Source organism: Dysidea avara, chromosome 3, assembly GCF_963678975.1.
Source record: "Dysidea avara chromosome 3, odDysAvar1.4, whole genome shotgun sequence".
In the NCBI taxonomy this organism is placed as follows: domain Eukaryota; kingdom Metazoa; phylum Porifera; class Demospongiae; order Dictyoceratida; family Dysideidae; genus Dysidea; species Dysidea avara.
Window position 1 is genome coordinate 43,183,310 of NC_089274.1, and position 25,991 is coordinate 43,209,300.

General features: G+C 37.8%; 1 protein-coding gene and 1 long non-coding RNA gene across 2 annotated transcripts in view; one reads left to right on the top strand and one right to left on the bottom strand.

Moving 5' to 3' along the window:
* Nucleotides 1–23,417, top strand: part of LOC136251088 (gamma-aminobutyric acid type B receptor subunit 2-like) — a 34,532-nt gene extending 11,115 nt beyond the window's left edge. The window contains exons 8-15 of the mRNA XM_066043465.1: nucleotides 17,638–17,704; nucleotides 17,747–17,842; nucleotides 19,656–19,788; nucleotides 19,841–20,075; nucleotides 20,123–20,254; nucleotides 20,306–20,623; nucleotides 20,670–20,843; nucleotides 23,071–23,417. Coding sequence (XP_065899537.1) covers nucleotides 17,638–17,704; nucleotides 17,747–17,842; nucleotides 19,656–19,788; nucleotides 19,841–20,075; nucleotides 20,123–20,254; nucleotides 20,306–20,623; nucleotides 20,670–20,843; nucleotides 23,071–23,190 — 1,275 coding nt within the window. The 3' untranslated portion in view covers nucleotides 23,191–23,417. The remainder of the gene's footprint in view (nucleotides 1–17,637; nucleotides 17,705–17,746; nucleotides 17,843–19,655; nucleotides 19,789–19,840; nucleotides 20,076–20,122; nucleotides 20,255–20,305; nucleotides 20,624–20,669; nucleotides 20,844–23,070) is intronic.
* LOC136251087 (uncharacterized) lies at nucleotides 7,199–9,596 on the bottom strand. The gene is made up of 3 exons (XR_010698928.1): nucleotides 9,365–9,596; nucleotides 8,017–8,088; nucleotides 7,199–7,502 (listed from the first exon to the last, which is right to left on the bottom strand). It is a non-coding gene; the product is annotated as an uncharacterized lncRNA (long non-coding RNA).
* Nucleotides 23,418–25,991: the final 2,574 nt, after the last annotated feature.

The following is a 25,991-nucleotide window of genomic DNA, read 5'->3' on the forward strand; positions in this document are numbered from 1 at the left end:
TTCGGTTAACCGAGAATCCAGATAAGTGGGGTCCGGATAGCTAAGGTCCCACTGCAGTCACGGCAATATTTTAACATATGCATAAATCACTAGTGCAAATAGATACGGGCACTATAATACAGCCATAGTCATGAACTAGCAAGTACAAAATTATAAAGCAATTGTGACTGGCTGAACAAAAACCAGTCATTTTTGCACATTCCTCAAATTCCATTTTATTGTATCTCTGTAAATCTATAGTAACAAAAGAGTGGACAGCCAATGTTTCAGCCTTTTATGATGAATGGAGTTTAACTAGTTAAACTAGGTTAATGTTGCAGCTGAGCATGCATGAGTGTATTATGATAGTGACTAACCCGAAGCTCCACCATGACTGGAGGGAAGATTGGGAAGGCACGCACGTGAGAAGGGTTGGCAATAATTGGAGAATAACATTGCGCATGCGTTACAAGAAAAAGGCGCGTGGAGAGGTGTTAGAACACATGGTGCTACATGGGGTCAAATATAACATCATAGTAATTTTAAAAAGGAAAATCCAGTTGTTTGAGCTTTGTGGAAGAAGTCAGGCACAATTTGAGTTTGACCATTCCAGAGTTGTCACTGCTGTGAATAGACACTATAAAGCTGCCATGTACTTGTAATGCAGCCTGTGGTTCATTGTTTTTTACTAATTTCGAGATTGATGTAGCCTGTAGACACTTAGCAGTGGTACAATAATAGCACAGCTGACCACATCTCCCATGGTAACCTGCATTCGTTCTTTCGTTTATGTCCACCAGCCACCTGACTGCCAGCTCCACTACCTCATCCGTGATTGCAGATTCTGAGGGATAAATAGGACGGACACGCACACACAGTCCAGGCAGCTGTGCAGTAATCTACATGAATGGTTTAGTGTCTCCTACTTGAGAGATGTTATAATGCTGAGCAGCACTGATGTTTACTATTCCTCACACAGACTATATAACCCAACACCAGTCTCCATTTTAATCACAATGGCACAATGCTTCAAGTCCACTTATACTCCAATGGCAACCTATAGCTTCATTCATCCTGCAGTCAGCATAGTGCATAGTACAAGCCTCCTTACACCACACTTTGAGCAGATTCTTTGAAGCATTTATAGAGCTAGCCAGTACGCACAGACAACAAATCCACCTTCCAGGTGTACCTATAGTTGATCCAATATCAGTTATGTATTAATTGTGTTCAACTACTCCCGGCTGAGGTGTAGCTACAGTGTAGGCAGGCGAAGCAGCTGCCTCACCAGGTGTTTGTATCTGAAGTCACTGAACTGGGAGTTGTCGGACCTTTAGATGCATTGAAAGCATCCATTAACAGGGTTTGTATGCTGTTTAGTTCAACTTATAGTGTACATAGTAAGAGTCCATCCAGGTTCAGCTGTAAGTGGATAGCTACTGAGGTTACTTTTCAGAAACTGGTCAAGCAAGATCGATATACTCTAGTGGAGCAGTCACCCTAATATAGAACACTCACCCTGATACAACATGCAGTCAAGCAAATTTTTAATATAATACTTTGATAGAATTTAACAACTTAAATTGCTCTCAGATGGTCTAGGTTTACCAGGGTAGCATAACCTGACCCCTGTTGACTCCCTGTTATCAGTGCTTATAATTATACTACTTGGGTCAAAGAGTGAGCAACATGCACAGGAGATCTCATGCTTGCCTCATTTCATCATTACAGTCACCATATGCATTTTAGCTGTATTTTTTTATTCTGTTTATTTGAACTAAGTTGAATTGCAAGGTCATAACTGTTTATATTGGGTATGTAGAACTAGATCGAACCATCCCTAGCAGGTCCACTCCAGAGCGGTTCAACATGGTTCAGTTTGATACAAGCAGTTCAACATGGTTCAGTTTGACACGGCAAACATTTACACCAACCTGGAAATCGTTTTGATTTGAGGACATTCTTTGCGGTGGATGTGCAGGGAATATCCCAGAGGTTTTATGGTTCCTATGGCTTGGAGGGAAAGGCAGTTGCCTTTCTTTGGCATGCGGAAATTCTTGTGGCTTCAGAGAATGTTAGAATCCCCAAGCATTCCTACCTCCAAGCCTTTGTAGTAAAACATGCTGTATACATCATGTAAAATTGTTGAAAAGGGGCCTATTTGAGAATTAATAGGAGAATCCATGGAACCCTGCACACCTACCAAAACAACCACCATCTGTTGACGGTGGCAACCCACTCACAACAGGGTAAGCCCTGCTGACCGGGTTAAACTGACAAGCAACATTAAATGGTCTTGGAGTTATAGCACTTGACAGTTGAACAGTGATAACCTGAATTTGTACAGCAACAATGTGGGAAATAAATAACAGGTACTAAGATAATTGATCATAACTCATGATTGAAACAAGCTATAAAGATGGGACTTGGCTCAATCTGTGCACCATGAACTGGCAAGGTATAGTTCTTTCTCTGTACTCCTCCATGTTGACAAAGAATAAGGCCATTCCATCTAAGAAATGATGACAGCAATGATTGTTTTCACTGCATCGTAACTCGCGTATATATCCATTGCTGTGCTAACACGAAACAATGATTTTCTTACTCTCCATAAACAGGAAAATCCACTGGTGTATAGGTTTTATTGATTTGAGTTTAATTTCAGTGCATACAAACGTGATTAAAGTGTGCGTAAATTTTTCATGTAGCACACATATTTTACCCAGTGTGCTTCAATACGGTTTTATGGCAAAATATAATTTTGCAAAAATGGCTGGTTTTCACTCAGTGGGCCACAATTAATTATCAGTACAGTGAAACCTGTCTAATCAGGTCACTGCATAAAGAAGTCACCTGTCTAAACTGGCCACTATAAAAATCCCCACATGTGCCAACTGTGTACAAAGTGACTAGCCACCTCCTTAATGAGGTCAGAAAAATTTGTCCCTATGATGACCAGAACAGACAGGTTTCACTGTATTTAGCTATGGTTATTGCATAGATACTTTAGCTTTGTTATCAAATCGGTAGGTTAATTTTAATGGATGAATTTCATGATGACAAAAGTTGTCCCTAGAAACCTGAATTTTACAATATTTGTAGGGGTAAATGTCTATAGTAACATCTCCAACTTTTAAAAGGATAGCATATATATAGGTCATGAGATATAACATTTTATAGTTCGTCATTTTCCATACATTTTCTATGAGAGGGGACAACAGTTACCCCTTCTGGGCAATCACATAAATAATGTGTGGGAAAACAATAAATTCAATTAATGTCATTTCTCAATTTAATATTATTTGTAGGTGTGAATCTCACAATTAACGTCTTCAAATTTTAAAATGATAGAGTATAGAGCATATATAGAGAGATAGAGCATATATAGTTCATGAGATATGACATTTTGAAACTTGTGGTTTTCCCAACATTATCCATGTGATTGCCCAGAAGGGGCAACTGTTACCCCCTCACATAGATAATGTATGGAAAAATGATAAAATTTAAAATGCCATAGCTCATAACCTATATATTATGCTATCCTTTTAAATAATTGGAGATGTTACTTTTGACATTCACACCTACTAAATAATGTAAATTCAGGTTGCTAGGGGCAACAGTTTAAAAGTCTTTATTATGAAATTAATTTATTGGTAGAACACAAGTTTGTCTTGTATCATCACCATTGTATCAGTAGATAAGAACAACGATTTGTGTATAACAAGCCTCAAAGCCAGTTTATGGTTGGCTTTGGGGTATTTAAATACAAAAGGAAGTGAAATCCATGCGAAAACAGCCAAGTTGTATTAAAAAGGTACAGCCTTCAAAAGCCTGAGTGAAGAAATAAAAAGTGGCAACCATTTCCAATGATGTTAATTTTAATAAAAATCATTTAACCATTGCAGCAGCGAGAGACAAATATAGCACAAGGCAAAGCCGAGTGCTATATTTTGTCTCGAGACCACTCTTACAGTATTTGACATATAGTACAAGCCTAGGCAGTGTTTTATCATACAGTACGATAGTACTGTATAGTAGGGACATCGAAGGTGTGGAGGCAATCCGTGATTTAATATAACCCAAAAACCTGGTGCGATTTTTCCTCACAATGACATGACAGTTTTGGTTGGGTAAAACCAAGCCCAAAAATGTCTTCAGATCGATCTGAAATGTTTCCATCAAGATGCTACAGAATTTTTTTTTATTTAGTCAATGGATTTTTCTGCCTGCCCGCCCGCCCGCCCGCCCGCCTGCCTGCCTGACACCTTCAGTCAAGCATAGCACAGCTACAGCCCTAATTCTTTTGCAGAAACGTTTCTAGATCGCTTAAGAAAAAACCTTTGGTATATTGATAAACATACAATGCTTGCGCTATTGTCTTACCCTTTTATCCTTCTTTACCATGGCCATCAGTCAAGGTTCTACTGCTGAGTGTTAATAGACTACAGTACAGCTTCCATCTACTAGTGTATAATTGCATCAAACTATTCAAATACACGTGGTCGCCAGGTGCACCAAACTATTTTGAACAGACGTGTATGTGACTTGCTGTTGATATCGATCAGTGAGAGCAACTCGCAGCGAACTATATAGCAATGTGTAAGTCAATAAATAGTTTATTTAGTAACACTGTTAAACCGAGTCGGGTCATCCAGGTCCCACTTTACAGATTATTCGGGTCTGACCCCACTTGCTAAACTAAATGTGGATGTGTTACTACACGTCAGTAGCGTAGCCCTGCTTCTTTTGTGAGCCACGCCCACTTACATAAATTACTGTCTGTAGACATGTGCTAAATTTAAATGAGGACGTGTTACTACACATCATAGCGTATCCCTGCTTCTTTCGTGAGCCACACCCACTTATGTAAATTACTGTCTGTAGACATATGGTAGCCATGCCCATTCATCAGTCTGTAGGTATGCACGAATCCATGTCCATTGTTGTCTGCAGGCTTATGTAGAGCCACGCCTACTGATCAATTGTTATTGTATGAGTCATAATCTAGTATAATATAGTGCTGTGATTAACTCTTAAGTATTGTGACTGGTTTTATGGTGTAATATTAAACATTTTGCAAAATCCTTACCTAAATGGTAAACAATTCTAGCTTCTATGTCACTTGTAGTTGTTCCATTCAACTCACAGTAAAACCAAGGCTGGGTAGGATTATCACAACATCTACTAGTGATGCAACCAGATCTGTCCCACAATGTGTCATTGAAGTAGTAATAGAAAGAATAATTGTATGTATCAGTAGCTCCTATAGTTAGTCCCTACAAATGGTGGAGGTGTGTAACCAGTACTGCTAGCACATGGACAATTGTATAGGTGTTACCTAAATGGTAAACAAATCAATTCAATTCTAAGTGGTAAATAATGGTAAAAAATATGGTAAACAATTTTTAAAAGCCCCTAAATCAACCAAGAATTATTATTACCTGAGTTGCTGATTGTATAGTCAATGAAATCCTTTCTCCTTCATGAATAACTCATTAATCATGAGCAGGTTGGTGTGGCATTATTAAAGACTCTGAAATGTCTGATCCATCAATGATTTCTATTAATTTCAATCTCTAACAGAATACTGTTTTTGCCATCTATAATTACTGGGGTGTAGAACATACTTATAACATGGCTAATCGGAAAATACACACTCTCCATCGAGTTCTATCATGCTCTCGGGAGTCATGCATATATTTTTTGTCAATCCCTCATAACCATGTTATAACTATACACCCCGACTCTGAAGTCAGAGGAAGATAACCTCGAGGCGAAGGTGAGGGACTTATCAACAGTAAACTTGAGGTGGAGGAGGGGTGTATATAAGTGCAATACACTGAAGTATGCCATGGTTCATACCATGCAGGGGCATAGGAAGCATGGGTGCCATGGGTGCTTGGGCACCCATAAATATTTCCAGTTGCATAACTAACGGGTGTCAGCACATTGTACTACATATTACTAAAAAGATCAAGATACTCTAATAGAGCAGTCAATGATTCTAATAAAGCAGTCGCGACCTTTCTTTTTTGGTCTTCAGCATTACCACTGGGCACCCATAAGTTAACTATTTTCCTACACCCTTGCCATGTGTCTAAATTAACCCGCAGTACACAACATACTAACAATAACAACCCATACGCACATAAACTAATGTAATTGAACTTAATTCACCATAGTTTGGCATGGTAGACATGTTGGTAGCCTTCCTCTCTTGAGTCAGCTTGCTCAGAATCAAGACTCACGGTAGTGAGTCGCGCGGCCAGTAAAGCAGAAACGCGCGCCGCAGACAATAAATGACGCGACCACTACGTGAGGATTTTACAAGAACGAACGTTCTCAAATTTGGCCTTCCTGTAATCCACCCGTCACTTACGCTATCCCTCTGAAACTCTGGAGTTGAACTCATCGTGTCACTAGTAACTACCACACAAGCAGTGAAGCAAATCCATGCCGATTGTTTCGTGATCGAGATTGCCGACATGAAAGGGGACGTTTCATTTTTTTTTTTTTTTTTTTTTTTTATCGCATGCGGTTAGACGCAACCGCAGGTGTATGCCTTGCGTTCCTTTGTGCATTCCGAACATTGATCGCCCTGTTATCGCTTCAGTATTCACTCAATCACCTCAAGATTCACATCATCGATTTCACCATACATGATTACCCTACAGTCGTGATTTCAGCACCAAACGAAGTTTCAGTCGTCCTCAGTCGACCTAGAGGCCAAATACAAATCCCAGATTGTTGTTTTCCGCAATACTCGCTTGGCATGTAGGGCAATGTGTCTTTAAACTGTTCTGAAAGTTTCGTTCAGATTGAAACATTTGTTTTCGAGAATGGCTAGTTTGAAATTTGAATTTAGTCGCCCCCACGTCATTTGCTCTCTAAGAATTTTACTCGGAATTTAAAGAATGACGCAGAGCACAACTGCGGTCTCTGGGTATTGATGAACTGGCGCTCTATGTAGTTAATCAGTACATATAGCCACCAAGAAGTGTGCTGCCATAGATTATAGTCCATAGATATAGCTAATCTATGGTGCTGCATACCATCCTTCGTTTTGAAATTAGTCGCCCCCACATAATTTGTCCTCTAAGGGCGCGGCTTAAAGAATGACACAAGAGTACAACTGCGGTTACCAGTTGTTGACACAAGCTGTGAGTAATTAGCACATGTAGCTAGCTTAAAAGGAAGTGTGCAAAATCGCCTAATACAATTGTCACCATGCATTATTGCATTTTATAGCACCCCCACACAAAATTACACATGTAATTACAACATACAGAGGAGACACATGAATACCAAACACTTTTCACAACAATAATGTAAGAATTGTACAATAATGACTGTAATATAACTGCTATGCAAATGTTTTCCAGTGGCCCGCCATGGTAGCAAGTCTCACATGACGGCATGTATATTCATCCAAACACAATGGGAGTAACGAGTGAGTATGATGACAACAAGTTGGTATGACTCCATTTGTAGAATCCAGATGAGTGGGTGTGGCTCCAGTATGTCTAAACGGTTAACAAACATTCCTGTTATAAATACGTGCTAGAGTTGCAATATAATAGTATAGTATTTAAATGCAATAATACATAGTCTCCATTGCATCACTATCAAACGACACTAAGTGGAGGATATTGTTGCATCTCTAGTATGTACACTCTATCAGTACAACCTATCTTAATGGCCACTAGTATAGAAAGACAACCACTCTTGAAAAGCCAATTCCAATTGAGAATTTATACACTGTTACCTGCTGAATGAGTGAAGGTGGCAATAAACAAGTTCCACCGTAATTTATACACGTGATCTGATCCTGTATATTCTGTCAGTGGATGAGATCCACTTGGCCAGGACAAAATGTGACTCAAGTGCCCTGGATGATCCATACTCAACCAACTTATGACCCAGTGGCACAATGGAACTGACTATTTATAGAGAATACAATTACATTTATTTCTAAGATGTGTGGATGTGTGGACACATTACAACACATTACATGTACATACAAGACACGCTACGTACTGTTTTAGCATTTCAAGTCACCACATTATACACGTACCAGTCAACAATGCTTCATAGTGCCCATCAGTAAACCTGAAGAAAAGTTACGAAAAATAAAAATTCACATAAGTACAATGAAACCTCATTAATATGGCAGGCTGTGGGACCAAAAAATTTGGCCTGAATAACAAGGTGGCCTTATTAATGAGGTCATAAGTAATGCTTAGCTATATTTGGGACCTACTAGAGGTGGCCAATATAATGAGGTGGTCTTATTAAAGAGGTGGCCACTAAGTGAGGTTTCACTGTACATATAGTTCACAATATTGTGAACAATATTAATGGTTAACAATATACACTGAAACCTGCAGGTCACTTCTTGTGGAAGATTGCTCTCTACACAAAATGACACATTCAGAGATTGTATTTAGATGGATGATACAGTAACGCATTGTGACTTCAATACTCGTGATGTGTCACTGCTAGGCAGCAACCATATACACGGCACTGCCACATCGCACTTGCTCGCACACACAATTTTGCTAACGATTTTACAAATTGATAATTAAGGGGTGTGGCAACTAGCTGTTTCCCTTCTGTACAAGTGGCCACCAAGACAGGTCCACTGTGGATGAAAGCCAGGCATTAGATATTTGGTATTTCATGTGTTGAAGACATTCCAGGGCTTCTGGTAGTCTCAAATCTCACCACAGTTTAACTCAGGCAGTGTTGTGGTCACCACTAAACTACTGGAATGCTGTGTTATGTTCATCTTATGCTTGGCTACTATATTGTAGAACTGAAATGGATACTCTGAAAAATATATCCTATGGATAATGACTTCATCACTTTCTTCATCAGGAGCTTATAAGGACCAACAGTGAAACTTTTTACACTTGGGGCTGACAGTCAACTGCCTATGTCTGAAGCAGTGCTTTTGGTGCTCTAACAGATTGGCTGCCCCCTTGCTGCCAGCACTCACTGTCTCATACGCTGTCATACACTAAATCCATCTCTATAGCCAGTTAGAACAGCATGCTTCTTACCTTTTTTTAAGGCCGCATAATGCAGCCACCTCTTTAAAAGGCAAGGTTAGAAAATTTTGTCCCTACGGCCTGAATAATGACCAGTTTTCACTGTACTATTAGTGATTAGTGATCATGGGGGATTATTTATTAAGATACTAAGATATACAAACGCTACAACCTCTAAATATAGCAGTAAATTTTTTACCCTGGTCCAATGTCTCATAATAATCGTGACTTCGTGAGAGACTCTACTGTGACAAATACATGTTTATCATGATATGTGCTAATCGCCTTTTTACAATTAAGTTTTACAACACAAATACATGTATAGTTAAACTCACCAATTGCGACTAAATCCCTTCAACACGAAAAGACAAATAATGAGACAACCTTGGAGACAACAGCCACACAAGCCTATTCTGGTGCGTTTATTTAGTAGTAATATAAATTTTAAAGGCGTTTATTTACAACAGGACATAATTACGCGCCCCTCTATTGTCTCTGTACATACTTGCCTTTTCTCATTTCATTTCACAAGATCTCTTGGCAGGGGCGTAGCTTCTTCACTTGAATTAGTCAATGCTTGAAGTACATCGATATACTCTAATAGAACAGTCACATTTCTACAAGTGCTATATTTTTATATTGTAAAGTCTGTAAGTAGCTAGTAATTTAAACTATACAATCCGATGCTAAGCAGAAGTTGTAACTATGCTAAATATTGATTGCTGTGTTCAGCGGTGGAGCAAGTAGTTGATATGAGGGGGGCTGGGCTGACCCAGACTTATTTCTATAGTTTAGTAAGGTGAGACCAAAAAAAAAAAAAAAAAAAAAAAAAAAAAGGTCGCAACCAACTGACAAGAGCTTCCACCTCACCAGCTACCATTTCTAGCTGATAAACTACATAAAAATCCTTACATAGCTCGCTACACACTGAATACTTTATTAGAGTGACTGCTCTATTAGAGTATCTCGATCTTTATCACGGTTTTCAGCCCCACTCCAAGAAAGATAATTTCGGTGTGATATCATTCTGAGGGGGGGCTAAGCCCCCCCCCCCCCCCCCCCCCCCTTTCCGCCGCCTATGGCTGTGTTACAGCTGTTTTGTGACTGCTCTAATAGAGTATCTTGATCGTTTCAATGCAGTACAAGATGAAAGGCAAAGTGTTGTTAAGGGTTTACTAGTTAAAATGGGTGTTAGTTGACTGCAGTTGCATGCCACTAACAGGGCCGTCCAGAGAAATTAGAGGGCCCAGGGAAAAGAGTTAAAGAGGGGCCCAGGGGCAAGGAAGGGTCTAGATCCTGACTGCTCTATTAGAGTATATCGATCTTTCTTTAAACAGGTATTCAAGTGGCCCCTTTCAGGCTGTGGTAGGGGGAAAAATACCCCAGTTACCCCCAATGTGGGCGGCCCTGGCCACTAAAATTACAGTTATATTTTAATATTCTGTCACTGTAATCTGGGGTTTCTGTCAAAACCATGGAAACTACTGACTCACCTACTGTTATCAACAGTGCATTGCTTATTCTAACAAAAAGTATTGAAATCCCATCCAAAAACAGCTTATAGCTGTAAAAAAAGTGCGCGTCCAAGTAAAGCAGAGTTAACTGCGACAAAAAGTAATGATATCATAATGCGGCCATGTGCGAGGTGTGCAAGTTGTAATATTAGCTAATCAGATAATACAATGTTATTGTTAAAGTGTTAATGAGAACTATGTGATGCTGCTAGTTTTGAAGTGTGTGAGCATCTTCATAAATGCCACATAAATTTAATTCTCAATAAAGCAATGTGTATAGATTCTCTGATAGTAATAAATAGTTTGAGTTTGGCCGCCTTTCCTGTATACAGCAATGCTACGAACAAAGGAAAGGTGGCCAAACTCAAACTATTTATTACTATCAGAGAATCTATACACATTGCTTTATTGAGAATTAAATTTATGTGGCATTTATGAAGATGCTCACACACTTCAAAACTAGCAGCATCACATAGTTCTCATTAACACTTTAACAATAACATTGTATTATCTGATTAGCTAATATTACAACTTGCACACCTCGCACATGGCCGCATTATGATATCATTACTTTTTGTCGCAGTTAACTCTGCTTTACTTGGACGCGCACTTTTTTTACAGCTATAAGCTGTTTTTGGATGGGATAATAGTTACAATTGATTATAAGATAGTTTTCTCCATAAAATTCCAGGACTTATCTACAAATGTGGGAGCAACGTTACCCGCTGCTACCCATAATGCAAACATACATTTCAGTGTTCAATTTTTTTTTGTTTCAGTTCAGACTCTATGGTCTAATAGTTACAGGGGTGGATCCAGAAGCTGAAAAGGGGTGGGACACACCCAGGCAAAGACACAGGTGACCAGGAGAAATAATGTTTGTTCAATCTTGCAGTGAGATGTTGTTTGAAGGTCAATATTACATCTGAGTGGTCTAAATGGTGTACATAGATCAGTGACCATTTTAATATTCCAGTTGCATGTAAGACCTTAGGAATGCAATTAGCATTAATTGCCCATTGCACAACCATTGGATGCTGTGGATGCCCATAAAAATGTATTGAAGCCATTGGGAAAACGATGATAACCTACAGTAAAACTTCCGTTACTTACAAAGTGTACGGTATGTTCCAATTTTCTGTACATGGAAATAATCTACATTGATTTCTCTGTTGTTTGGTGGTTATCCGCTGTGAATTGGACGAAAGATGCCTGACTTATAGGGTCGTGAAGTTAGAAAAGTTACCGGACAAGGCTTTTCACAGCTGATATTCGTAAGTTCAGAGTTAGAAAATCATTCAAGATCACCAACAAATCTTAACAATAAGCTTTGTAGTGAATCGCTTTGCAGGAAAGCGCTGATTCGACATAACAGCCAACTAAGTTAATGGAGTGTTCAGCAAGCCAAGATACATCATCCAGGTGATTGTAACACTTGTCCTTGTACTGTACCTGTGGTAGACAATGAAAACAAGCAGCTGCCTGTGTATTTCATCTCCGAAAAACATTTTCGTCACTAATTCCATGCTTTACTGGCTCATAACTCGCTATTGGCTTAGCGTATTTACAGCAGACAAACATCACCGGCCGTAGAAATCAATGTAGTTTCTATTGCTGTTTAAAAAACTCGGATACCTCCTTTAGTTTCAAGGTGACAATAGATTTTGTGTCCGTGGTCGTCCGTTTCCCAATGGTTTCTGTACATTTTATGCCTAACCACAGCATCCAGTGGTTGCACAACTGCAATTAAAAGATCAATTAAAATACTTTCCCTTACATGCAACTGGACTATTTTAAAGAACCAGTTGAGTAATAACTGACTCAAACACATGTTATTGTAATAACTGTACTATTAGAGTTATTGACTGCTCTATTAGAGTATCTTGATTGCTTATTGAAATTTTCATGTATCAAGACTCACGATAGTGAGTCGCGCGGCCAAGAAACTACAAAGCACACGCCCAATTAAAATACGGGCGGCCACTACTGTGAGTTATTTACGTGTAGGGCCGGTTTTGCAATATTAATCCTGGATTACGCAACATCTCTCAATAGATTTTGTATTGCGTTACATGATAAAAAAATCTTTAGGAGTCGTCATCATAGTTTTCTTGCGACCTCGCTAAAATAAAAAAGTAGCCATCGCAAAATAAAAAATAGGCGTATTTCACTTTATTTCTCTACCTTATGTTACAACTACTGTCACGTTATCCCAGTCAACATAGTCGTGTTTGTACAGTCCATCTAGCACTGACATTATCCAATTCTGGTTTGCTTATACCCGTATTTTCTTCAATCAAACCTCTAATCCCTACAATAACTTTTAAAGACACGACGTGGACACAAACTCTAATTCCTGATAAACAAGTTGTGACAACTGTAAGATCCCTAGGGATAGCGTTTTAAGCAGAAATCCATTTAGTGCCACACCCCATGCGAGCGTTTATAAGTCGCCAGATGTCTTATGGTGTGAAGAACAAAGTCACTAGCAAAGGTGCTTTAAGCATACTCTTCAATTCTCTATTTACATGTAATTTTTAACAGATTTAACCACAAAGGCCGGTAAGGTGAATACAAAAGGTAACAAGCCTTTAGGGGTTACCACCTCTATGTAGTATGTACCATGGAGCTTGTGTTGTGGCTTTCATTAAGTATTATGCACACACAAATGGTGCAACAAAAATTTGTGATGGACTGCTCAAATGTGGTTGGTGGTGTTGTGGCTCGAATGTGGTTGGTGGTTTGACAGTGGCTGTGTATGAGTTTGGATTGTTCCACACAACTTACACAATATTCAAATTTCATGATGGCCATGAAAATTTCTTGCCATATGGTAAACATACAACAATGTGTAACAACGTTAATCAACATCACATCAAGACATTACTAAAATAGTTCAACAATAGTGATGATCTCTTGTATGTCAGCATGACGATACTGAGACCTGTAAAAGAATAAGTAGGCACTGATGTTAACCTTAAATTAAATACACATGCAACTGACCTGGAACGTTGGTCGCAACACCAAAGACACCTGTTTCGATATCTGACAAAACAATCCAGCAGGCACTGAATTAAAAAGAGAATGTGCAAAAAATCAATATGCCAGGCTGTACCAATAATAGGATGGATAATCAAAATGAACTCAAAAAAATTATATCCCATATGCAGGTTAAGTGAATAACAGAACTGTTGGGTAAGCATGTAAACCAGAACATTAGGACATTAGTCAAACAAAAGTACGCTATCACAACCTGGTCACTGATAATTGATAACTACAAAAAGAACAATTGCAATAATACAATTCCTCTGAACGTCAACTGACCTGAAATTCATGACACCTGTATCTTTGTTCCTGCATGGTCTCAACTTACATATGTACCAAGATCACCTTCAACTGCTAGTGGATAAACCGGTATGACCAGATGGCCTGCAAAAACCAACAAGCAGGTGTTAAATACAATACACCTAAAGCCTAGAATATGAAAAATATTATATAAGCATTATTCCACATTGATATAGTAATAGATTATAGGATGTTGTGGAACTTGCCTAAACGTGTAAACTTGAACGTGAGGACAACTGCATAATCTGGACACTTGGAATTGTCTGAACAAGTTGGTACTAATGCCACATTTTATCCCAGCTGGGTGAATCTCTTGTAACTGAGTAAAAAGGTGTTTATTTTCCACCTGCAACCAAAGTTCTACATTTCTGTGGTTGAGAGTATATAAACTGACCTGGAAAATCAGTATGCCATAGGGGTATGGAAATGGTTCCTTTCCTTCTGTTGTGACATTACTTACAGCTGACTGGTAAATGATCATCGTGTCCCCGTGGACCCCAACAATGAGTACATCAATAACTTCACAAGTTGGAATGAATTTCCTTTCAACGTCTGGTGGACAGGTCCAAAAACCCTATCACACAAACACGGTGAATCAGTGTGTGGCGATGTGACACGTTGCACAAACTTCACTCCTCGTTTCATTAGCCTTCAAGACCGGCATATATCATAGAGAGTACCTCAGTATTCTTGACTCTTACTTCTTCAAGCGTTGCTCAAGCGATGTAGTTTCTCACGAGGGGCTCGAGTTTCTCATTAAAGTCGAGCCGATTAAAGTACGCCTCACCATCCAGTTACATTCTTAAACCATTCAATTTTAAAACCACGTATCACGTGTGTCCGCTTAAGGTAATTAGGGACTTTCCACTAGATTTCCCCTAAATAGATCACATGTTAGTTGTAAATCCAGTGGATTCTGGTGGTATACATGGTTCAAAAATGCGGTAAGTGTAGTATAAGCTGTCAATGCACTGCTAAACTAAGTGTGATAAGCATGCTTGAGGAAGGGTCTGGGGGACGAGACTAATGTTTTGACAGCAGTTGATGATGGCCAGGCAAAGAACTGCGAGAAGAGCTACTGTGATAGTAGTGAAAAATTCCCACCCCTATAGGGGCATTAACTAGCATTATCTACAGCTACTGTATTATGTTGCTGATATGTACAACCGGGCCAAGAATAAAGGTGAAAGTGGTAGTAAGGCCAATGAAACTTGATTACCAGTTTCTCGCTCAGATTTTTGAAAATTTGATGCGGGCGGGCGGTTATTATTTATTATTCATTATTTTTCTAAAAGCACAACACACATCCAAACATGAAGATTTCTGCCAAAAAACAATGAAATCTACACTGATTATTCTTGCATTAAATAGCTAAAGTACGTTACTAATCTATAACAGGTGATTTTTCCATTAGAGTATAGCTGATTGCTCTATTAGAGTAAAAGTGACTGTTCTATTAGAGTATTTCAATATGAAAAATACCAATAATGAAATTCCATGCGGGTGTATCAAAAGCATGCGGGCGATGACGCGAAACTGCTAATCAAGTTTCATTGGCCTAAGGCTCAATCCTATTATTCTGCTGAACAGGCAAGGGAGTCTGGGACTCTGGGGGCGTGCTCCCTCAGGAAAGCATAAGTACTACAACTTTTTAGTTTTAATTGCTTCATCAAGCTAGTATAAAAATTTCAGTCAAAAGGTGATGATCGAGGCTCTGGTCTTATGTACTGGTTGGAGTGGTTGCATCGATACTGCACTGTGACATCCTTGAGGGGTTAGTGCTGGCATTGTCCATGGCAATACTATTCCATCTCCCCCAGTCTCTGATGATTGCGTCCTCCATTCCTTTCTCTGCTGCTCCAATCCTGAAATTGTGACCACAGTCAAAAGGTGGCAATCGAGGCTCTGGTCTTGCATCTATACTGCACTGCAACACCCTTGAGGGGTTAGTACCGGCATTGTCCATTCAATCTCCCATATACAGGTCTCGATGGTTGAGTCCTCTATTCCTTTCTCTGCTGCTCCAATCCTGAAGTTGTGACCACAATATTAAAAAAATGGTTATAACATGATAAATTATTATGATGATAATGATTACAATATATGTATTTATAGCTGTGTAGCAACTGTGAACTAATTAGGCACTTGCAAGTTTAATTAGGTGTCTGAAGCATTTAACATGCACAGATATGAGATATATTCGTCACATGCAGTGAGGATAGATTTACTCTAATAGAACAGCCATACTACACTGTAAATTTGTACTTACAAATTTACGGTGTTATGAAACAGTCATTATTATTGTATGGATTTTACTGATTCTCCAAGATAATATTCTGCATTAATGTTAATTGCTCATTTCTAAAAAAATTACCTTTTAAACCAATTGTAGAGTCTATCACTGACAAAAATTAGTGATATTCACCCCAAAAACACCTTCGCTGTAAAAAAGGCGCGCCCAAGAAATTACAAGTACCTGGAACCCAATGTAAAAAACAAAAACAAAAAACAGCTCAGCTGAAGTGAAAAGTAACTGGTAACTTAAAGAGCTGATATCTGAAGCGGCCAAGAATACAACTAACTACAATTACTAAAGTTTAATCCGTGCAAGAACACCTTGGCTATAAAACAGGTGTGTACATGAAAGTAGCTGGCAACTGAAATGGCTGATATCTGAAGCAGCCAAGAATGAATGGTCATATACAACTAATTCAAAAAATTAACACTGAACCTTTATAATTCAGCTGTGTTCTATATTCACTCTTGCTGCATCCTAAAGTAATTTCTTTTAACTCTAATTGGCTGGTAATTTGGCCGCCTTTTTTGCTCTATTATACTGACTATTAAAAAAGGCGGCCAAATTACCAGCCAATTAGAGTTAAAAGAAATTACTTTAGGATGCAGCAAGAGTGAATATAGAACACAGCTGAATTATAAAGGTTCAGTGTTAAATTTTGTTGTATATGACCATTCATTCTTGGCCGCTTCAGATATCAGCCATTTCAGTTGCCAGCTACTTTCATGTACACACCTGTTTTATAGCCAAGGTGTTCTTGCATGGATTAAACTTTAGTAATTGTAGTTAGTTGTATTCTTGGCCGTTTCAGATATCAGCTCTTTAAGTTACCAGTTACTTTTCACTTCAGCTGAGCTGTTTTTTTGTTTTTGTTTTTTACATTGGGTTCCAGGTAGTCGTAGTTTCTTGGGCGCACCTTTTTTACAGCGAAGGTGTTTTTGGGGTGGATATAGTTATCTGTGGGAAGGATATCCCATGCCCATTTTAATGAAGCTAGCACAAACGTATGTATAGCTTTTCTGTACAAGCTCTGTACAGTGCCATGCATGCACAGTATCTCTTGAACGTGAAGAGGAGGGGCATCCTAGATCCACATTTGTGTTATGGCATTTGACTTCAAATCAGAAACTACAAGGTATACACAGTAAAGTAATTGACAGGTATACCATAGCCTTTGCCTTGTTACATATACTTGAACCATCATGATTTGGACTTCTTCCATGCAGAATAATTATGATTAGCTACCTTAATTTGTAGGGTGCATATTTGTCTTCTAACTGGTACAAAACAATATGCAGTATGTAATCACTGTGCTGACTGCCAAATTATTGCTGAGAAATTTTAAGATAGCAATTCATCTATACATGTGATGTTTAATCAATTCCAGAGTGCTTACATGTGTATGCTCAAATACATACAGCACATTAAAGAATATTACATTTCAACATCACAGGGTACTGTTTCATTTCAAAACAATGGTGACAGACCTGCAAGAGTTCGTGTACTACAATACAGACAAGGTTAGATAAGACTACCATTATGTCATTTACTATCTTTTACAGATGATGATGGTATGTTAATAAAAGTTCCCATTGGGAAAGTTGAAAATGGAAGCTTAGTGCTTAATGACAATGAAAGTGTCAGTAAAATTTTTCAAGGTGAGTGTTTCAGCCAGTCCTTTCCTTAATATTTAGCAGAGATTCTCTCAAGTATAATTCTTACATAACATGTCATGCAGATGTTTTTCAAGACAACAAGTAAAGTTTTGTGTGGGCTATGCTATTGTGACATACATGTAACTAATTAAGCAAAAACCTGCTGTTTTTGCACATTTTTTCCTCAAAGTACACACACACACACACACACACACACACACACACACACACACACACACACACACACTATGAACAGGCAAATCCATCAAGGTATAGCCTATTTTCCTCTGTGTGCACAAAGAAGAAGGCCATTTCAAAAAAGAAATGGTAAACTTTGTTTCTACTGTACCATAAATAAGCGTCCATAACTCACCTGCCCTTTACTGTCCAAACTCAAAACAAAGATTTTCTCTGAACAGTGTTGTATAGTTTTATCAATTTAAGGCTAGTTTCTCTGCAAATTAGAATGTGCATTATCATTATGTTGCACATGTATTTTTACCCAATACTTTTTTATGGCAAATAGAAATTTGCAATAATAGTGGGTTTTGGCTCATCCATTGCAGTCACAAAAGTGGTTAATTTGTTTAACCTATTCCCTAACAATTTCATACTTATGCTATGATCTGCCTCAAATCCAACAAGTACTGCTGTCCATAACAGGAATTAACCTTAGGTCCTTAGCATTATATACATGCGTGCATATGATTAGGGAAAGGATGTGGTTGTATGTTGGTGGTGAAACACTACCCATGTAAATCTCTTCCATGTCAATGGGCAAATACATGTGCATTCAATCTTCAGTCATTAATAACCCATTCACGGCCAAATTCTCTGGGGGCACTGGACGAATTGCTGAATTGCATCATATTAACTGTACAGAACTGCTTAGTAACCATATATCTAAATACTCACTATAAACTAAGGAGGTTGACTGTGTTATTTTTGTTTACATAACAGTAACCGCAACAAAGTTATTAAACAACAAAGTCTAAACTTTGGTAAAAACCAGCCTGAACAAACAATGGAATCCAACTAACTATTTACAAAGGTGTATTACACTGCAATGAACTATTCTATACAATTTACTTACAGTACAATCCATTCCACAGCTGGTTTCTTCATGATTTGTCCCATTTTTGCTGTTACACATGTGTATCTGCACTCATGTCCACCATGCAACGTCTGGGATAAAGCAGCTGACTGTTGACTTTACCTGTCTCCATCGATGTATAACACTTTCTTTGTAATCAGCTACTAGATTTTATTTCGAAGAACGATTTAATTCGCCCATTATAAAAGGTTACACTTTACGCTGTTACATAACAAACGCGCACTAGCTTGGTAAGGATCCGGTTATCCCAGAAATGAGACCTCTATGGGTGTGTCCATTTCAGTACTAGCGCTTCTTGCTATGAAACATGTTTTACAAGTTATAGTGAGGCTAAAGTTTATTTTATGAGTGAGTTATGATGCCATGCCACCATATGGTGGCAGTGGCCATTAATGGGTTAACGTAAGTTACTGAGTGATTACCATCTGAACATATTCCAGAATTTCACTCTCAAACATCACAATATTAACTACAAACAATGTCTTGCCAATTAGCTGAAATGTTCTGTAATACAGATACCAACAAGTATTCCTTCCTGATATCATCATCAAGATTATGGAACTCTTTACCACACCACATCATTGAACGTACATCAGTTAATCCTTCAAGCTAGTACTACGTATACATACTTTACTAATTGCACTGCGTGTGCAATGTACCTGTATTTCCTGTCAAAGGAGTTAATGTCTTATATACCCATAGATGGAATTGCAGAAGATGAGGAATACATTCATATTGTCCTACCATTGTTTGTCACTTACACTGTATTATCTCTACTTGGAACAATATTTGCTATTGTTTGCCTGGTTTTTAACCTGTGGTTCAGAGAACAAAAGTATGTTATTATATATAGATGCTACGTTGCATAACTTGTTTCAAACATTTAGACTAGTGAAGCTTACCAGTCCATATGTCAATGTGATGATTATAGCTGGAGCAGTTATATTTTACATAACAGTGATTTTGTTTGGAGTGGATGAAAATGTGGCATCATTTTCAACAGTAGATCATCTGTGTCAGATAAAAATTTGGCTTGTAGCAATTGGATTTAGTTTGTTGTTTGGAACTATCTTTGCCAAAACTTGGAGGATATATTACATCTTCAATCATTTCAATGCCATGGTACATACACACATTTAATCACTGTTGAATTTGTTTAATTTTTGCAGGAAATGAAAGACATTTACTTGTTTGCAATTGTTGGAGTACTAGTTCTGGTAGACATTGTAATACTGATCCCACCAACAGCAGTGTCTAGTGCCATCTTGAGAAGGGAACAAGAAGAAGTTGAAGGAGACAATGTTTGTTTTGGTATTAACAAAAAGTGTTTAGTCAATGATATTATTTTATAGGCTGGTGATCTGCCTGAAATAATTGGAGTTTGTAAATCAGATGATTCACTACCTTGGTTAGCAGTCCTACTTGTTTATAAAGGATTAGTGCTGCTAGCTGGACTGTTTCTGGCCTTTGAGACACGCAAAATAAAAATTATATCTTTAAATGAGTCTCGATTTGTGGCAATGTCTGTTTACGGAGCAGTAATAGCTTCAATAGCTCTTACTCCAATTGGATTGTTCTTACAAGATTTTCCAAGTGTACAATATGGTATACTAGGGATGGTGATGTTACTGATTACAACTTTAATATTGGGCTTAGTTTTTGTTTCAAAGGTACATCTTTATGATGCATGATGCTAGTAAATCTATTCTACTGTAGATGTACAAAGTATTTCGTGATCCAGAGGGAACACGCTCTTTAGATCGTAGTACTAGCAGTGCTACTACTAATAAAACTCCCACTCTCCAATGTTCTAATGAGATGGAAACTTACAAGCAAAGAATACAGTCTCTTAATGTTGAAATTATAAGGCTCAATGATGAACTGGAAATGGTAACAATACGTGCATATACTAATAGATTGATAACATATATACAGTGTAACACAAACAGCTTAGATGCATAGGTGGCGGAAGGGGGGCTAGGGGGCTGAAGCCCCCCTTGGTCTGCTGAGGGGGGCTTAGCCCCCCCCTCAGAATGATACCACGCCGAAAATGTCCTTCTTGGAGTGGGGCTGAAAAAGATTGAGATACTCTAATAGAGCAGTCACAGTATTAGAGCAGTGAGTAGCGAGCTATGTAAGGATTTATGTAGTTTATCAGCTATAAATGTGTAGCTGGTGAGGTGGGTAGCTATTAATTGTCAACTGGTTGTGACCCTTTTTTTTTTTGGTCTCACCTTACCAAACCAGAGACAATGTAGTGCCTCATTTCCATAAGTCTGGGTCAGCCAAGCCCCCCTCATATCAACTACTTCCTCCACCCCTGCTTAGATGTACTTGCTTATGTTTAGCTATAAAAATTGTCAATAAAATTGGCTTATTTTCCCTTTTTACCAAACTTTTTGTACAGTGTATTGCTCAATACTACATCATGACTGCAATATTAGGTTACCAAATTTTCACAAATTTTCATCTGCCATATCTCCTGGCATGATGTACTGATCACCAAACCATTGATGTTTATGGTAGATTGTGCAATTAAAAATGTGCATAAGGGAAAACCAGTCTTGTTTCCTTTTTTAAGTATTGAGAAAAACCATATTTTTAAATACTCAGAGTGCTATAGCATCAATGGTTGAGGATAGCTTTACGCCTATTCCTGACTTTCCAGAGCATCCACTGTACATGTATCCATCAGCCAAGTTTCCTGTCTTATTGATAGCTTTTTCATGAGGGTCATTGTATCAGACTAGCTCTTATAGAAGTGGCGGGAGAGTAGGGAAGGCAAAGGTGTGTTTTTAAAATTAATAACAGAGGAGCTCACAGTGGTAAATATTAAACATTCTGCTTTTGAGCAGTGTTCAAAAACCACCTATTATGCTTATGAGAAATATTCATTGTGCCCAACCAACATCTTTAGCATAATGCTGTATTACCATTTACATTCAGAAATCTTTTAACTGGTTGCTATATTAGAGTATATCATTGTTTTATTAATTAAACTAGTATACCATATTCTTCATTAAAGCCCAGGCTTCTATTTCCTTCCCGGCATTTTTGACCAGGCCTGTAATGAATAAGGCCTTAATTTGAGACCAAATTGAATAAGTCTGAGTGGCACCTGGCATTTAATCAAATTAGAGTCATGGTGGACACACCATCATGGTAAGCATGGAGAACCTTTATACAGTGTGTTGACTACAAAAACAAGTGAAGTGTAGTGAAGGTCTAAATCAATTGAAAAACAGTTATATGATGTATATCTGCATACACATGGACTACCTACATGATTATTCATAGCACCTTCATCCCTCAGAGGCTTTAACTTAATGTTAATAAGTTTGAAGAAACAAATAGCAGTAAGGGAAAGCGTTAATATCTCTAACAGTAGACTCCATTAATAGCACCCGAGCCTCTATTTGAGACTATGCATTTATTTTCCATATGTGCTGGAAAACCCCCTGGCTTATAGTTGAACAAGCATTTATTTGAATATGAGGAAATATGGTAATTGTCTGACTGTTCTATTAGAATTTATGACTGCTCTATTAAAGTATCTCAATTTTTTAACAGAATTGTGTAAATTGCAAATTTTCTTACTGTTAAATTGCTTCATAATGCCAGCATAATGCCCCATTCCCACATGTATACCTATCATTCCCAAAATTATGCAGGCATAATCACTGCACTCCTATTTACAGTACAGGTCTTTGACCCTTTGTTGGTTTTTATTAAACACCACATAGTGTATAGATACATTCAGCCTTCCCCAGGTTGGCCAGAGACCCATCAATGCTTCAGATTGTTTGTAAAGTTCACAATTGGCTTGAAAATAGTCATCAGCAAAAGCAGACCACTTACATCCAACTAATTTTGACAACAAAATCTAGCTTTGTGTCAATGGTAAAGAATGAAACCTGTTGTCAAATCTGGTGATAAGACCAGCTACAGAACACAGATAATAAGACCAGTTTTCCCACATGTTATTGTCTCACTGTTTCTTCACTGCTTGGAATTAACATACTGTACACTGATTTCATTTAAACTTCACATGTGTGTTCTCAGTATTGTGTAACATTTGTAAGTAAATTATATGGTATTAATACAATTATTTTTGCAGTCAAGATCTGGTGAATTTTCAGAAAAATCATTGCGAAAACGTTCAGACCTTGAAGCAACATTAATGTTACAGAACACAGGGACTGATAGTAGAAGTGTTTCACCACAAAAACAGCCTTAACTAAACTTGTAATACATCACAGTACATGTGTGAATGTTAATATGTGTGAATGTTATTATGTGTGTGTACATATCAAGCAGCATGTTTGTCATGTTACATACCTATTTACCTGTTAATACATGCAGTGTATTTTATTTTTGTACGCATACAAAGTTGTTGGTAGCTGTTGCTGTCAAACCTGAGTGATTTTAACCCCCAATTAAATTTGTTTCATTTTTTGCTTTCAATCACGAATATTCATTTTACATAATTTTGTAGCGTGCTTTGTTTGGTATGAAACAAGCATAAACACTGAATTGAAACATTTGTAATTTAGCATTAAGGGTAAGGAGTTCTTAAGGTTTGTACAAACTGGTCAAGAATTTAGCTAGTGATTGTCTTATAATGGTCACAAGTAAAACATAATTTGTATACACACATAAACATGATAGCTGTGGCTGTGCAGCAAACTGACATCAGTGTTCCATTACAGTAGTGGAATGTTATATAGTTGCAGGCTTGCAGCAGACTCTTAATGCTGAGCAAGAAATTACAATTTTTATATATGGGAGACTATAATGGCATTCACTCGGTATCAGAGGCGTATATAGCCAGATTTTAGGTGATGCCAGAGTCTAGCTATATATTTATAGCAAGTCATTATAGGAAAGACATACACCTTAGCATGTGAAGCACACTAGTATGCCAATCTAGAGGGTCTGGAGGTAGGAATTAGACCCTCTGAAATTGAATCTGAGAGTGATTTTCAGCAATATAATGATTGCACCCACAAGGAAAATTTTGAAAATTAGACCCTCTAAGATTGAATATGCTATATGGGAATGATTTTATAATATTAATGACTGTTGGATTAGGTGACTGCTCTATTAGGGTATCTCTAGCTTGCATATTTTATATAGTAGGCTGTACCTGGAGTCACAGCAGTCATGTGAATAAACAACTTGTGCAAAAAACCAAAGAAAACAAAATAATTAAGTTTGACTAAAGTGAGATTCGAACCTGGGACCTCCCATACTCTAGCCCAGTGCTAGTAACCACTGTATCACTGCACTGCCAGCCAGCTACCTGATAACTTCAGTTTGTACTTTATATATGTCATTCATGAAGAAGCCTGTAGACGGGTTTAATCAGAACTTGATAATGCTGATTGCTTTGTTGCTAGGGACCCGCCGATTATGCTCATAATTTTACCTATTATGCTATGCTGCACTGCTCAAAAGTTTACCTATTAAGCTTACATTTATGCTCAATACTTACCTATTATGCTCAAATTATGCCCAACTATTTATGCCTCAGTTCTCATGCTCTGCTAATAATTTCCAGTTTATGGATAAATAATAAGTACCTGAAGCACAAACTTACTTGTCAAAATGCATATCACAGAAAAGATCGATATACTCTAATAGAACAGTCAGCTATGTGATTGCTCTATTAGAGTTATTGACTGTTCTATTAGAGTATATCGATCTTTCTGTGATACTTATTTTTATAAGCAAGAATCACAAAATATTCTACCTATTATGCTAGCATTATGCTCAATGCTTTCAGGTACCTATTATTAGGGACCCGCCGATTATGCTGGCGTAATTATGAGCATAATAGGTGTCTGAAAGCATTGAGCATAATGCTAGCATAATAGGTAGAATATTTGTGCAATAGTATGAATTCTTGCTTATCAAAATAGCTAATACAGAAAGATCGATATACTCTAATAGAACAGTCAGTAACTCTAATAGAACAATCATATAGCTGACTGTTCTATTAGAGTATATCGATCTTTTCTATGATATGCATTTTGACAAGTAAGTTTGTGCTTCAGCCACTTACTATTTATCCATAAATTGGAAATTATTAGCAGAGCATGAGAACTGAGGCATAAATAATTGGGCATAATTTGAGCATAATGGGTAAGCATTGAGCATAAATTTAAGCATAATAGGTAAATTTTTGAGCAGTGCAGCATAGCATAATAGGTAAAATTATGAGCATAATCGGCGGGTCCCTACCTATTATGCTCATAATTATGCCAGCATAATAGGCGGGTCCCTATTTGCTGCTACTGAGCCTGTTGCAGAGCTTGCTCCCAACTGGAAGCTCATCCTCGTGCAGGTGCTATAGATCTTGAGTTATTAATTTTAGTTTTACCAGTTAGCTAGCTACTTGTGCTGTTTAAAGCTAGTATAGCTTATGATTATGGGGGGGAGGGGGGTGAATGAAAGATCTACTATGCTGAGTCCAATAGCTATAAAGTATTTTCCTGTAGATCATGTCTTTTGTTCAGTATACTGTACTCAATACATGATTTGATGTACTATATATTACCTAAGTTCACTCTGCATGGTGACTAAAAGTGGAAAACTGCAAAAGGCCAATGAAACAAGCTGAACAGTAGCTATACTTTTGCAAGCAAATAGTTATAGATCATAGCTTGCTATAAATAATATCGTACCTTTAAGTGGAATTCCTGTGTTGTAAGCATCTATAGATCTCCTCCTGCATAGCTGTAAAAAGCTATACATCAAGGTTCATTAGCCTAATATTATATGTGTTACATCATAGAAAGTGAAACTCTGCTGATAGGTGTGAAGGGACTCATTCAAGAATTGTTAGTTGTTTGTTTTGTTGATATACTTTCAGTTTCAAAAGGAAGTTTGTTTCTCTATAATGAAAAAACTAACTATTTGTGTTGTACATTTGTAACAATAACAATAAGCATTAACTACTCATATTTTTTTTACTCATGATGTGGACTGTTCAATCAAATGCTACAGTTGTTACACAAACATAATGTACATATGTAA